At 37.7% G+C, this 13,922-nt stretch overlaps 1 protein-coding gene across 4 annotated transcripts in view; it reads left to right on the forward strand.

Annotated features, from left to right (window-relative positions):
* The window catches only part of epha3 (eph receptor A3), a 196,529-nt gene that overhangs the window by 165,201 nt on the left and 17,406 nt on the right, over positions 1-13,922 (forward strand). For all 4 annotated transcript variants that reach the window (XM_066641189.1, XM_066641191.1, XM_066641188.1 and 1 more), the window contains 5 exons: positions 4,025-4,187; positions 6,876-6,978; positions 7,499-7,563; positions 8,408-8,533; positions 9,780-9,965. In XM_066641189.1, coding sequence (XP_066497286.1) covers positions 4,025-4,187; positions 6,876-6,978; positions 7,499-7,563; positions 8,408-8,533; positions 9,780-9,965 — 643 coding nt within the window. The remainder of the gene's footprint in view (positions 1-4,024; positions 4,188-6,875; positions 6,979-7,498; positions 7,564-8,407; positions 8,534-9,779; positions 9,966-13,922) is intronic.

Consider the following 13,922-nt stretch of genomic DNA (forward strand, 5'->3'; position numbering starts at 1 on the left):
GATACACATGACTGGGGACATGTTCCCGGTCATTAGTTGATACGACTTCTAAAAGACACATCTACAGAGGATTAGATTAATAGCATTACATGTTTCTGTCTGTTTTGACTGGAGTATGTTTTAAAATTGGGATTTGTCTCTTGCTGAGCAGTGCGCTAGTCTGATTTTTGTCTTGGATCAAACTATCAACTTGAATCCAGTTAAAAGTTAGTGTTGAAAGGGGTTCTTCGGAGAAGTGCCACTGAATATTCACATTTGATTCCTATTGGAATGTTCAACAGATGTCTGTATTGAATGGTAAATATAAAATAATTATAAAATTGAAAAAGAATTTCCACATAGTGTTAAGCTTCTCTCTGAGCATCCAAGTCACAAACCATTTACCCTGAACTGGACTATTTTAAAAGGAAAACGTAGTGATCTAAACACCACCTGTCCATTTAAGCATGTGTGTGCTAAAAGCCCAGACTTGCTCATCTTAAGAAAAATATTTAATCACAAAGCCTGCTCTCCTGAATGTCCCGTTTCAGGCACCCACTCTCCAGGTCTGCTACAGCTGTCATATGATTAATGAAGCATGCAGGGCTTCAGCGCTGATTCACTTTAATATGCTGAATAGCAGGGTGAGCATTGTTGCCCCACATCAGTACTGCTCTTTTGGGCTGCCATGAGAGCTTCTATGGGTCAGTGTTCAGCAGAGCCCTTTCATGCTGGCAGGCACTCTAATGTATTTTACCCCTACATGAAGTGGGTAATGTCTCCCTCAGGCCGGGACGGCTGAAATAAGCTGAGCTACGGATTTGGCACTTAAGAGGGCTCTGACATTGTGCGAGTCTCCTCTCCCAAACTGGCCAGGGATCTCAGAGTGTGAAAGAAAACCCTAGTCTCTGATGGCAAACAGCCAGCAATCTCTCCACAGAAACAAACATTCCACAGTCTGGTGGGTAAATGTCTTGAGTGAATGACCACACACACATTCACACACACAAAACAGTACCAAACTACAGACATACTTCTGTGATCTCCAAAAAAAAACAGTGTTTTTCATAGTAAAGAATAGCAAATAGCAAAAATATCTTGTTCTGATCATGCCTGATTCATGTTAATACATCTTTGCTAAAACATTACAAGACTACAAGATTACTGGTTACTAGCACTTAATTTTGGCCTACATACATACTATACATATATGATTTAATTAGTACATGGTTTGTAATGACCAGCTGGAAAGCTTTAGATATTTGTGTAGCTGACACTTTGGGGAGCTAGAACATGTTTGATTTCAGTTCTGCTAATAAAACTGTTCACTCTGTTATAAGAATAGAAAGCTGACAAGGTGTGGTTGACCCCTCTGCTTGCTACAGAGGCCTTTTGTAAAATGTCTTTCAGTGTGATCAGTCAGGCTCCAAATCTCTGTGAAATGTTGTGGGGCAGCCGTAATCTCCTTATTTGCAAGCAAATGCCGGACATCTAGGGCTAGTTTCACTGCCTGTCACAGGTACATTCTGAGGCCCCTCAAATCTGGCATGTATAATTTGACCCTGGGTGGCACAGTATCCTCCTTTCACAATCACGTCTACTCTGTCTCTCCATTGATTTTTGTTAATTATACATCCTTGGGAGACATTGCATCAGCACGCATGGCTGGACCTCCCCAAATCCTACACAACTGGGTCTGCCATGTGGAAAAGCCAAGGAAACCCCTAGTAGGACCTACAGTGCCCCTTGATCCAGGCTGGCAGAGGATAACAGAGTGCCCCTAACTCCCACAAGAAAATACACAAACACACCCACTGAGAGAAAAAGGAGGCCCCGAAATCTTTTCACAGGAGACACTGACTCACTCTGACCACAGGAACACCAAGACTTCAAAACATTAACCTCACAAAAGACCTCCAGATTCACTAAGTGACTTTCCAAAGAAGCAATGGCATCAACACTTCTACTTCAAAACAAAATGATATTCACACTGTATACCATATATACCATTGTATACCATGAAATCAAACAGAGTGTGCTAAATGACCCCTTACAGGGCATTAAACATGCATGGTAACTGAAATGAGGCAGCTCCTGTGAGGAGTCATCACGCAATGCTCCTTGGAGAAGAGGTCCAAAAAAGAGTGAGACTGAGAGAGAAAATAAAAAAGATGCTTCTTCATTTGATGATCAATCTCTGCGTGTCACTTCTAGACAGGGAGGAAATAAACTGTTCTTTGTGTGTGTGTGTGTGTGTGTGTGTGTGTGTGTGTGTGTGTGTGTGTATCATGTAAAATGCCATGAAATGCTTTCATGCCAAAAGGCTGGCAATTATGTTTCTCTAAACATAGCTTCCAGTTAACTTATTTTTCCAGCCTTTTCATTCTCCCTATTAAAGCGCCCACAAATTTAGGCCAAATAGACATAAGGCTTTTAAGTGCTCTTAATGAAAGCAAGGATGGTGGGAATACACATTTGTGATTATTTTTCTGTTTTATCATATTAATCTAGGACAGTAAAAGAAACAGTCAAGTTTTCTCTAAATTAGCAGTGTTTATTTCTCCTAAAGCATAAATGGAAGGAATGCTTGTTGAAATGCTCTTTTTATTTACACAATTTCTCTTTCGGTAGAGACTAAAGCAGTAAGCCTAGATTGCAGTATTTAGATTGCCGGAGCAGAACACGACAAGCATATTACATTGCAGCAATGGCGCAAAAAGTAACAATCCCATGCCTTGTCAGACCTCTGAGTTTAAAGGTGGCTGACGTAGAACTGAAACATATGGTAAGAATACTATGAAACAGGAAAAAATAAAGTTCAGACACACCTGTGTGTGATTTCCAGGGGATCGCATGGTGTCGTGTGCAGTGAACACTGACAACCTGTGAAAAGATTTATGATTTAAATGAAGGCACATACAATACCATGCAGGGTATAGGTTTCATCTTCCCAGACAACAAGAGTGCTCATTGAACCGTAAAACCTGACGCACTCCATTGGCTTGGAGGTTTGGAGGGCCATTTTGGCAGTGTTTTCTGTATGAAGTTTGGTGATCTGAAATGGCCTTTGTCTTTGTTAGGCAGAAGATGTGGAGATCTTGTAAAATCCTGGATCATGATGTTTGATTTAGAGCGACTTTGCTATGTAATAATTTAAAAAACATGTATAATACACCCCCCCACACCTTTAATAGTTGGTAAATGTATGGACAAACAATTCAAGAGCTGTAGACTCTTCTCATCTGGTAATAATTGCTAGTTTTGGTAAATACCAGTCTTTACCTATTAGCATGTTTTGGCTGGACATGAAGCTCAGTACTGTTTTCAAAAGCATTTTCACACATGTCATTAGCTGTTAATTACTCCAGCATGGACCATATAATTACAATGGTATGGCTAAGTGTGTTAGTTTTAGAAGGTCCGAGATGGTACAAGATGTAAAGTAACTGTTGATTAACTCCAAACCTATCATGACTTTGCCTTGGCCTACAGGTGATGGGCGATGAGGACAACTTTAGAAGTTTGAGGAATCCTATTGTTAGCAGGAAATATACTTCTTTTCTGAAATCCCTACAGTAAATGCCTTAATGCTCCACACCCTGTTCATTCTGCTGCTCTCCTCTTTACCCCATCAGAGGCACATCTGGAAACAATGGGCTGAAAGCAAAGACGCCCCATAAATCCACTCTAGGTTTTTTTTTTCTTCTTTTTTCATTTAAGAATGGTAGAGAGGTCTCACTGTACCACGGAGATCTTTAGAAAAGCCATAAAAATAAAGGTTGCAATTTATCAAGCTGAGTTGGCACTGTCCCCAGCAGTCCGGGATGTGCCTGATTATGAACACAATTTTTTTTGGCCCATAGGGACTGACACAGTGTGATGCTGACTATCCCCTGCCATCTACACTAATGCTCTCTGGGCAGGTTCTCTACACTTATTAGAACAGAATTTGCTCATCTCAGCTGTCTGCGTAGATATTTATGTGATGTTAACTCTTTCTATCTCTCTCTCTCTCTTTTTTTTCTGTCACCCTTCTATCCTGAAGCAGGAACAAGAGACCAGTTACACCATCCTGAGATCCAAGGGCACTAATGTGACTCTGAATGGACTGAAACCTGACACCAGTTACCTGCTGCAAATCAGAGCTCGTACTGCCGCGGGCTATGGAGGCAGCAGCCGAAAGTTTGAGTTTGAGACCAGTCCAGACTGTAAGCACTAACTAGCTCCTTCCTTCTCTCAACACTGTTACTGTGGACACACAGGGTATAATTTACATGCCGGTCAGAATTATAGAATTTATAATCAAAAGACTTTTCTTGTAATTAAGACTACATTAGTTCCATTACTTCACTGTTAATATTAATGATTTGTGGTTTTTGTTTACATAATTTCAATTTAAAAATGTAAAAGCTAAACTTCTTTCAGGGAAGGCTTACAACCTAAACAAAATAGAAACTAAACGTTGATTCCCACTTTTGACGTTATGAATTATAAAAATGTATTAATAGTAATTATAGAATCTTCTGCAAATCATTTAATCAATATAAACACTTGAGCGCTTTGCACATTTCACAAAGATATGATGCTTTCAGGTTGGAGGCTTCTTTATGTGAATGAAAAATAATTGTTCTAAAATTTTGGTTTCTGTCCTTATTATTATAACCTTTACTAAACTGTACTAAACTGTAGGGGGGTTTTGTAGTGTATTGCTTCTATAATAATCTGAAATCTCAGTATTATTCCTGTGCTATCTTATATATTTTTGTTATTGTCTGAATTTATACACACCCCATTTCTAGAAAAGCTGGGACCCTGTGTAAAGAATAAATAAAACAACAACAAACAAACAAAAAAGCTGGAACATGTAGTGCTACACTTTTTCTTTTAACAGCACTTTATAAGCATTTGGGAACTGGTGAGACAAGTTGTTGTTTAAAAGTGGAATGTTGTCCCATTTATGCCGATAGAGTATTTCTGCAGCTTGGGGTCTCCAGTATAGTGCTTATTGTTTCATAAAGGAACCGATTGTTTTCAACAGGTTTGGAGTAGTTTAGCACCTGGATATTTTTAATAAGGAGCAATTCTGTTGAAATCCAAGCAGAATTTGTATTGCCTTGTCTTTCTGAATTAGGCCTTCCTAGAAAAAACAGGTTTTAATGACAGTATATATACCTGTATATATCATTCAGCATTAATGTACACAGACGTGCAGATCACCCACGCCACATTCATTAATGCACCTCATACCATCACATATTTCCAAAAAGAATAGCAATTTCCAAAAAGATGATTTCCAAAAAGGGTTGCAATTTTTATTTTTTCTGGATCACAGGAAATTTTCCACTTCGCCTAAGTCCATTTTTAATGAGCCCAGGTCCGGAAAAGACGGCCACATTTCTGGATCCTGTTTATATATTTTCTGGCATGACAGGATTTAACTTGCATTTGGGAATGCAGTGACAAACTGTGTTCACAGACACAGTTTTTGGGAAGCATTTGTGAGCCCATGCAGTTATTACCACTTTAGAAATGTGTCTGTTTTGAATTTAGTATGACATTAGGGCCCAAAGTCACAACCAGTCAATAATGGATTTGGACCTTATCCCTAGAATATAGAGATTTCTCTGGATTCTCTAAATCTTTTAATGATAGTATGTATTGTAGAAGATTTAACCATTTTACTGTGTTATTTTAAGCTGAGGAAAATTATTCTTCAATTGTTTCACTATTTGCCCATTGGGTCTTTCAGAATGGTGAACCCCTCCCCAATTTTATTACTTTAAATTAAATAATGGTTTTTAATTGTTCGTGTGTCATTGCATTATGTTTATATTTACATTTTGCACAGCATTCCAACTTTTCTGGAATAGGGTGTGTATAATGTTCTTTTAGGAATGGAGAGATTGTAATTTTTTATATTAGGATATGTGTTAGGGAAGCTTTGACAAGAAATGTGTGCCGTGTTTGCTTAAAGAGAAAATTCTATATGTTTACTACATGTTGTTTTGTATACTCATTTATCTTATTATGGTAAAGCAGCAGCAGTAGTAGTAGTAGTAGTTGTTGTAGTAATAGTGGAATATGCACTTTTAAATATGGTATTGCCATTTACGTCAGATCTAGGATGTCTAGATCAAAAGTTCCCATCATGATTACAGCATTAGGCCATGTAGCGCAGTGTGTGCATTTGATCTGAATTATACTGTATATCTGTTTTCAGAGCAGAACCATTCTTTTTTCCATGTCCTTCTTTCTAATGAAACATTTATAGGAAATCAATGCACAGTCATGGAATGGAATGATACAGTGCAGCCGGCAGGCACTTTCTTCTCCACAGGTTTCTGAGCTGGTCATGCCTCCATAGGCCTCCATATGCATAACAAATGTGAAATGTTAAATGATTGCATAGTCCTCCTGAGATGATAGCCCATTATTCATCTGTTAATCTGGGCAGAAAAAGCTCTAAATTTGGGTTCCTGCTTCTCATTCACCAGATCCTTTCTTTCCTTTAGTTCAAATCTAGTGGTTTGTCAGAAGTCATTTAAAGAATATATTGCTTCTTTGCAGTAAATATTAAGTGATCATTATATAAAATGATTATTCATCAGAAATGGCTGAAAATAATATTGAATGATGATGATGACAAATCTGTTCTGAACTCTCTTATACGTTTTGCTCTAGATTAAGTATTTAAAGTATTTCAATATGAACAATGTTGAGTAGAACACTCTCATCCTGTACTATTTTCATAATGAGGAGTACGTATTTGCCCACTTTTAAGGCATTTGTTCCCTGTTCAGAAATGTTTTGCTCATTTTAACCCTTTGCTTTAGAATTATATATATATTTTTAAATGTACTCTGATCTAGTCTAATATATGTTTTTTTCTCTCACAGCATTCTCGATCTCTAGTGAGAACAGTCAGGTCGTGCTTATTGCCATCTCCTCTGCTGTGGCCATCATCCTCCTCACAGTGGTGCTCTACATTGTGATTGGCAGGTCAGTCTGTCACTCAGACAACAGCTTCACACAGTCTTAAGTGTGGCCATCTTGAAGCTGTCACTCCCCCATTATGAGTGTCCCTCCACCCCCCAAACCCACTCCCACCCTTTCCCACTTCTCAGATCATCTGGATGAAGATGTGTGCATAGAAGATCGTGCCCCTGCATGTCAACTGCCTATATATAGTTCTGGATGATTCACTTGGCAGAAGCTGTATTATTTTTCTTGCCTCTGCTTTACTTAGTGTAGCGGGCACTGTGTGAGCTAGAATGTCATGTCATGCAGAGGGGCTGATCTTGGCAGACTACTCTGTTGAAAGTGTGCATAAATCATTGGCTTATTATAAGACTCCAAAATTCTGTTCTGCCTCATAGCAAAGCAAAACAGTCAGGCCCTTCCTGGCTCTGACTTTTGTCTGCTCGGTTATTAGATGCACTTCAGCACAGTGTAGGGTAGCAAAAGTCTCACGCAAATGTCTTTGACGTTAATTATTACCTTTCAACCCTCTGATTGGCAGATTTTGTGGATACAGTAAATCCAAACATCCAGACGAAAAGCGGCTTCATTTTGGCAATGGCCACCGTAAGTATATAAGCATCATACAGTCATTGTATATCTCATGTCCAGAATTGAAATTTTTCCTAGAGGCAAATTGGTTATGTTGTTTTAAACCAAACCTTTACATGCCTCAGTTCCCAAAATGTTGGAACAGTATTTGAAACGCTAATAAAAATATTAAGTTGTGATTTGTATTTTGGGTTTGGTCTGAATTGAATTGAAACAGTGCTAAAATAGAATATTTCAAGGTTTATCTTAAAAATCTATTTTCTTCTTTTTATTTTGTTTTCTTTTTGGATAAATGAATGCCTGTAACATATCATGTTCCTGGTATGAGTACAATACAGTACAATACTGCAATGCTCCCCCATATCATGAAAAAGTTTGGCTTTTGTACATTATGCTGGCAAATATGTGGATGTTGCTTTTCTTCTTTGGCTCAGAAAACACAGGGCATTATGCTCAGGTTTGAGGTTCAGGCAAAGTGGCGAGCCTCCAGCTTTCTTGCTCATTTGGGACTAGGACTTTTCTGAACATCCCTTTTTAACCCAATTATGAATACATCACTTGTTTAAAAAATTAGCATTAGGATTGTCTTTGGAAAATGATGAGACAAATAATTTCAGAATGAATATTTCACAAAGGCAATATAATTGATCAAATAAAAGATTAAATATTTTCTTCAACTGCTGTTATTTTTTGAAAAAATGGATCATTGTTTTCCTTTTTGCATTCATTCATTGTTCCAGATTTAAGGATTGTAATTCTTTTCTTGATATTGTGAAGTACAGGGAAACCCTGTTTGTATATTATATGTGAATATTTAACCAGGATAACTTTTTAATTTGAAAACTGTTTCTCATTTCAGTGCGACTACCTGGTATCAGGACTTACGTTGATCCACACACTTATGAGGACCCAAGTCAAGCAGTGCATGAATTTGCCAAAGAACTGGATGCATCTAGCATTGCCATTGACAAAGTCGTTGGTGCAGGTATGCAGTGTCATTCTTCACATTTGGAGCTGTAATACACTTTTACCTGCGAGAGGACAGGATGCATTTGTAACAGATGTGGCAGGCGATGTAAATGAGAATCATTTAGCACCTCAGCTGGAAGTGTGTGCTTCTGATTGTGAGTGGTGAGATGGGGAGAGCATAGCTCCCAGTGCTCATCCTCACCGCCTCACTGCCTTTAATAGAGTGCCTGCTGCCAGAGCAGGGGAGTATGGGTAAGCAGAGCATACCTCCAGGTGGGATATTATTTTTCACCCCCCGTAGCTTCTCCTCTCTCAGTCACTCTACGTTCATGATGTCTTTAACAGTAGAGCACACATCAAGATAATGCCTCATGATTTATAGCTGCACCAAACAATGCAGGGGAAAAACAGCAAATAATGGGACAGTGCTCTATACGTTTGCTCCTAAGATGCCACTGTAAAGACGTTACACAAGGTTATAGATAAATGCCTTCTCCACCTTAATTTTTTTAAATGTTGTTCTGACATCTGACATGTTAAATTGTGAATTTCACAAGACGTTGAGAGAAAAAGATTAATCTGAATTGTGAGAATAAGAGAAAAATGCTTTAGAATGTTTGCTGTCCTTTGTGAATATATTTCATATATATTCTATAGAAGATGGTGAAACAAAGCTTATAGGCCTGCTGGTAAAAATTAGGACAGGCTAAATGTTAGGATGTCCTGTATTGTCTGTACACCGGCCAAGTCTACTAGCGCGGCTGTTTAGACAGCTTGCAAATATTCCAGTTAAGTTTTTCCAGATATCAACTCAAGATTTCACTTTTTCTCCAAACCTGCTTGGGAAATAATTGTGCATTGAATTTCGTGAGCAGAGCACGCTCCTTGTCTGGATGGCTATGCAGTGACATCATCTATACCCAAATGTCCATTCAAGGCTCTGTCACCACCTGCCACTGTGGAGATATCCAGCCTCTTGAAGAGAGCTTTGAAGTGGCCTCGCATGGCATTATGCCCCAGGAATCAAATTAAAGACAACGCAATGCATAATTTATTCATCATAATACATGAAAAGCAAGAAACGATTGTCTGATTTTGAGCCTCATTTCTGATGTCCAGATGTCCTCATTTAAAGGATGTCCTCATTTAAAGATGTCCAGTCTATGCAAATCATTTAATTCAGCAATCACTTATGATACTGTACTCTTAAAACCTATTAAAAATCAATTTACACTCCACTTTCCACAACCACTTGTTTGCAGGTGAATTTGGGGAGGTGTGCAGTGGTCGTCTAAAACTGCCCTCAAAGAAGGAGATCTGTGTCGCGATCAAGACCCTGAAAGCAGGCTACACAGAGAAACAGAGACGAGACTTCTTGAGTGAGGCCAGCATCATGGGACAGTTTGACCACCCCAACATTATCAGACTCGAAGGCGTGGTCACTCGCAGTGAGTGTCTTTCCACACATTCCAGCTCCACCGTGCATGTTTAAACTAGTGTAATTTTTTCCTGACTTCATGCCATTTTTCACTCTCAAGCTAAAGGGAGTGAGATGAATGTTTTACTTTCACTAAGCCTGGAAGAATAGCTCATAATGAGACTCTGGTTTAGAGTGGAGTGTTTAATCCACATGTAGGAATCATTTATCATTTTAAACTTTCTGAGTTTTGGTTTCAAGCTGTACTTTAAGTGAAGGCCTCTTTTGGGAGCCTTGTTTTAAATATTAGCTGTTTCCAGTTATGAATGTTTCCAGTTATAGATTACAAAGTGTCATGAAGTTGGCAAATTCCCTCTTGAGAAAGCCACTGTTTTATTGACCTGTTTCTTGTAATCTTGGGCCATTGTCCAAAGGGATGGAATTCACCTGGTGTTGTAAATCTCAGCAGATCAATCTCCATTATTTTGCATGATCAAAGACTGTGTCTCTAATCCACACCACAATCCCTCTCAGGAGACTCTTTAATGGGATAGGTTTCCAGATTAGGATTTTTCTTTTAATGGAGTGAATATTAGAGTCAGGAAGAGTATAAAAATAATTGGCTTGAACTCAGGGCTTCAGTTAAACTTTGACTTGCTTGTTAAATATCCCTGCTGGCTTTCAAATAAATGAATAATTAAATCCTATATTTTAGACATTAGTTTGGAATAGAAGCAGTCACTAGCTGACACTAAAGGTAATGATAGTTTTGAAAACTGAAAGAAAAGAAAAATAGTTTTGAAAACCAGTGAAATTAATACTGCAGTCTTTGTAACTTTATATAAAAATATTTAGTTAGTTATTTAGTTTGGTTTTTATGTGCCAATTTTGATATGTTCAAAATGAGTAATACTTTTTTGTTATTTTTAATACTTACATTTTTGTGTAGTCCAAACTCCACAAAAAAAGTCTAACAGAAAAATTCACTTCTAACTGTTTTTAATTAATTTTCAAACAGTGGCTAGAAAGGAAAGTAACATTTTCTTTCATGTCTATACTTCCTTATAAAATGGGGATTATATTTGTCTAATAAATCGTACAGTGGCTTCAAGTATTAGACTTGTAAATAATAAGAAATCCATGAATTTTAAAGCTGTCAATTGTTAGTTTTTGGTTGTTGTTTTTTTTTTTTTTGGACTGAGAATGGGAGAGGAAAGGGCCGTGCATTTAACATGTGTGTGATTGAAAGCAGCTCTGGTGTGCAGGCTTTTGGCTGTATGGGTGTGGGAGTGTGGGGGAGGCTGGCATGCGTCTCTTGTAGCCTATGACTTGACGTGATTTATTAACTCGGCCTTGTTAATTCTTAATAATCCAGAGACTTTCACACCCCATTTAACCTGCTGCTTTTGGCATTGCAATTGGTAAAATATTTGTGGAATAGCAATTGGTGCCTCACAGGGACACGGGCTACAATACTGAACATGACCTGGGTTTTGAAATAAAATGTTTACAACAAGGCAGTTCAAATAAATGTATAAAATAAAAGTAACTCTACAGTGTGATTCAGTAAAATGGAAGTAGGTGTTTAATAGTATGCTTGACAGTTTGCAGTAAAAATGGCCTGGTGTTTGGAGAAAGAGATGGGCAGAACTATCTTGACATGTAACAGGTTGGACTGGTGGTCTACTCTGTGGAGTAAACAGTGCAATCTAAACAGCTTCCACCAAGATAGCAAGCTGAATATAACTCAAAATCTTTCATTAAGCAGGCCATGTTGGTCCACTTTGCTCAAGCTGATTGTGTGTATTTTATAAACACCGTTTATCACTGTGCTGTGCTGTCAGCTACAGCTCAGGTTGTCTGTGGCCAGATGTGTGCTGTTCATATTGCTACATGCACATGTTTGGAAGAGTAAAGAAAGGGAATAAGGCCATCTGTCAGCCATGCATATAGTGATAATAGGGCTGTTCTGCTCTGCTCCTGCATTTGTCTTCTGTTTTATTTTTCCCTCAAGTCCCTGACGATGTGTGTCAGTTTATGTGCCAAAAGACGTTGTTTGTTTTTAGAGGACCATTTTCAAAATTCCTGTTCAAATATGAATCTTAGAGGTCCACTTATAACAGTTCCACAGAGCTGAATGTCCAGACAGGTCAAACAAGCGAAACTAATGAACACATGTTTTTTAGGCCATTGATCCTTAAATGAACCTTTTTCATTTTCGGCTTTTCTTTTCTTAGTAAAGAGCAATTTTAAAGCTGTCATTTTAGTTTTTGTTCTTGATGTTAGTCTCGCTTTTGATTTGAGTCTTGTCATTATCGTCATGGAAATAATCTTACAAGCTCTGATTGGAACACAAAATGCAAAAGGTGATCAAAATTTACTAACCCTTTTCCAAAAAGTTGGGAAGGTATATTGTTTGAAATACGTAACCCATTCTGATTTTAATGGCACTAACAAATTTTTATCAATGTGCTCTAACACTTCTCCTTTTAACAATGCTCTGTAAATATTAGGGAAGTAAGAAAACAATTGCTGTCATTTTGACAGTGAAAGGTTTTCCCATTCTTGCTTGTTGTAGAGTTACAGCTGTTCAACACCTCAGGGTTTCAGTGGGTAACGTGCGGAGTACAAACCACATTTCCAGAAAAGTTTTTAAAGTGAAATTGTGATTTGTTTATTCTCTTGAAGCTTTATTTAGCTGACAAATGCACACGCAAACATTCCCAATGTTGTCACTGAACAACTCGACTGTATTTTGTAAATATAAACACATTGAGAATTTGACACCTGGAATACACTCCAAAAATGTGGGACCAAAACATGATTACCATTGTGTTACAACACCTTTCATATTAATTACACTGTTTAATCATTTGGGAAGCAGGCTACCCATTGTTAAGTATATTAGAAGATATGTACTGAAATAGTGCATTGAATAGTGTTGCTTTGAGTTGTTTGTCAGTTCTCTCACAAATTTTGGCACCTTATGATGAGAAACAACCTATTTTTGCTAGAATAACGACTCTTTGGTGGAAGTTCCTTTTGTCATGCATCAAATTCTAAATGTGCTTATGTTTACAAAGTAAAATTGGTATGTTCAGTGAAAACATGGAAAATATTTCCATTATATTTCCAAATTTCAAGAGTATAAAAATGCAGATTCTATTATTACTGCATTTCATAGTGTCCAAAATTTTGTAGAACTGTAGTTTACCACCCAGACTAAGGAGCCTTGCTGTTTAAGTCCTTGTCTTACTGATATAAGCAAGGCTTCACAGAAAAAGTCTGGATGACAGCATCTTACTCCAAAACATGCATTCACCATTAACAGTGCCTTCACAGAAGTACCCCTATGTGCACCAGTGCATACTCAGTGATGCTGGATTTGAATTGGGCCTTTTAAATCTATTTCCTCTTTAGCCTGGATACATGGCATCCTTTATTTTCAAAAACAAACACAAATTTTGAAATTAAATATTTAATCTTTTTTTTTAATTCTTTGTAATTTGCATATATGGACCTAATGTGTTGGGGAGTGAATGATAGATTTTATAACCACAACATATTTTAGCCCTAAATACTAGGCAAAGCATGCTAATTTCTACCTTTATTCCCCTTGTCTTTCAGTAGCTCCCTTTTCTGCAGTAATAACTGTTGATATGAACTTGATGGATCACAGCCTGCCATTAATTTTGTTTCTAACTTCCACTGCAAACAGTAAACAGATGGAACCAAACTTCACACTTCAGTTGCGTTTTATTGTTACTGAGAAGGGACAAATGTTTTTGATATTAGACACAAACCCGTGATTATCCTTGTTCAGTTTTCAGTTTCTGGCTGTGTTTGTTTTATTCTGAATGTGTACATGTGTGGTCAGAAAACTTTCAGCATCCAGCAGAAACCGAAGTACATTCTATAAAGCAGCAACTCACATTATCTATAAAAATTCACTTTAAGTTGAGTGTAGATATTTTCACAGTCACAAATC

The sequence above is a fragment of the Hoplias malabaricus genome, chromosome 12 (assembly GCF_029633855.1).
Source record: "Hoplias malabaricus isolate fHopMal1 chromosome 12, fHopMal1.hap1, whole genome shotgun sequence".
NCBI classification, from domain to species: domain Eukaryota; kingdom Metazoa; phylum Chordata; class Actinopteri; order Characiformes; family Erythrinidae; genus Hoplias; species Hoplias malabaricus.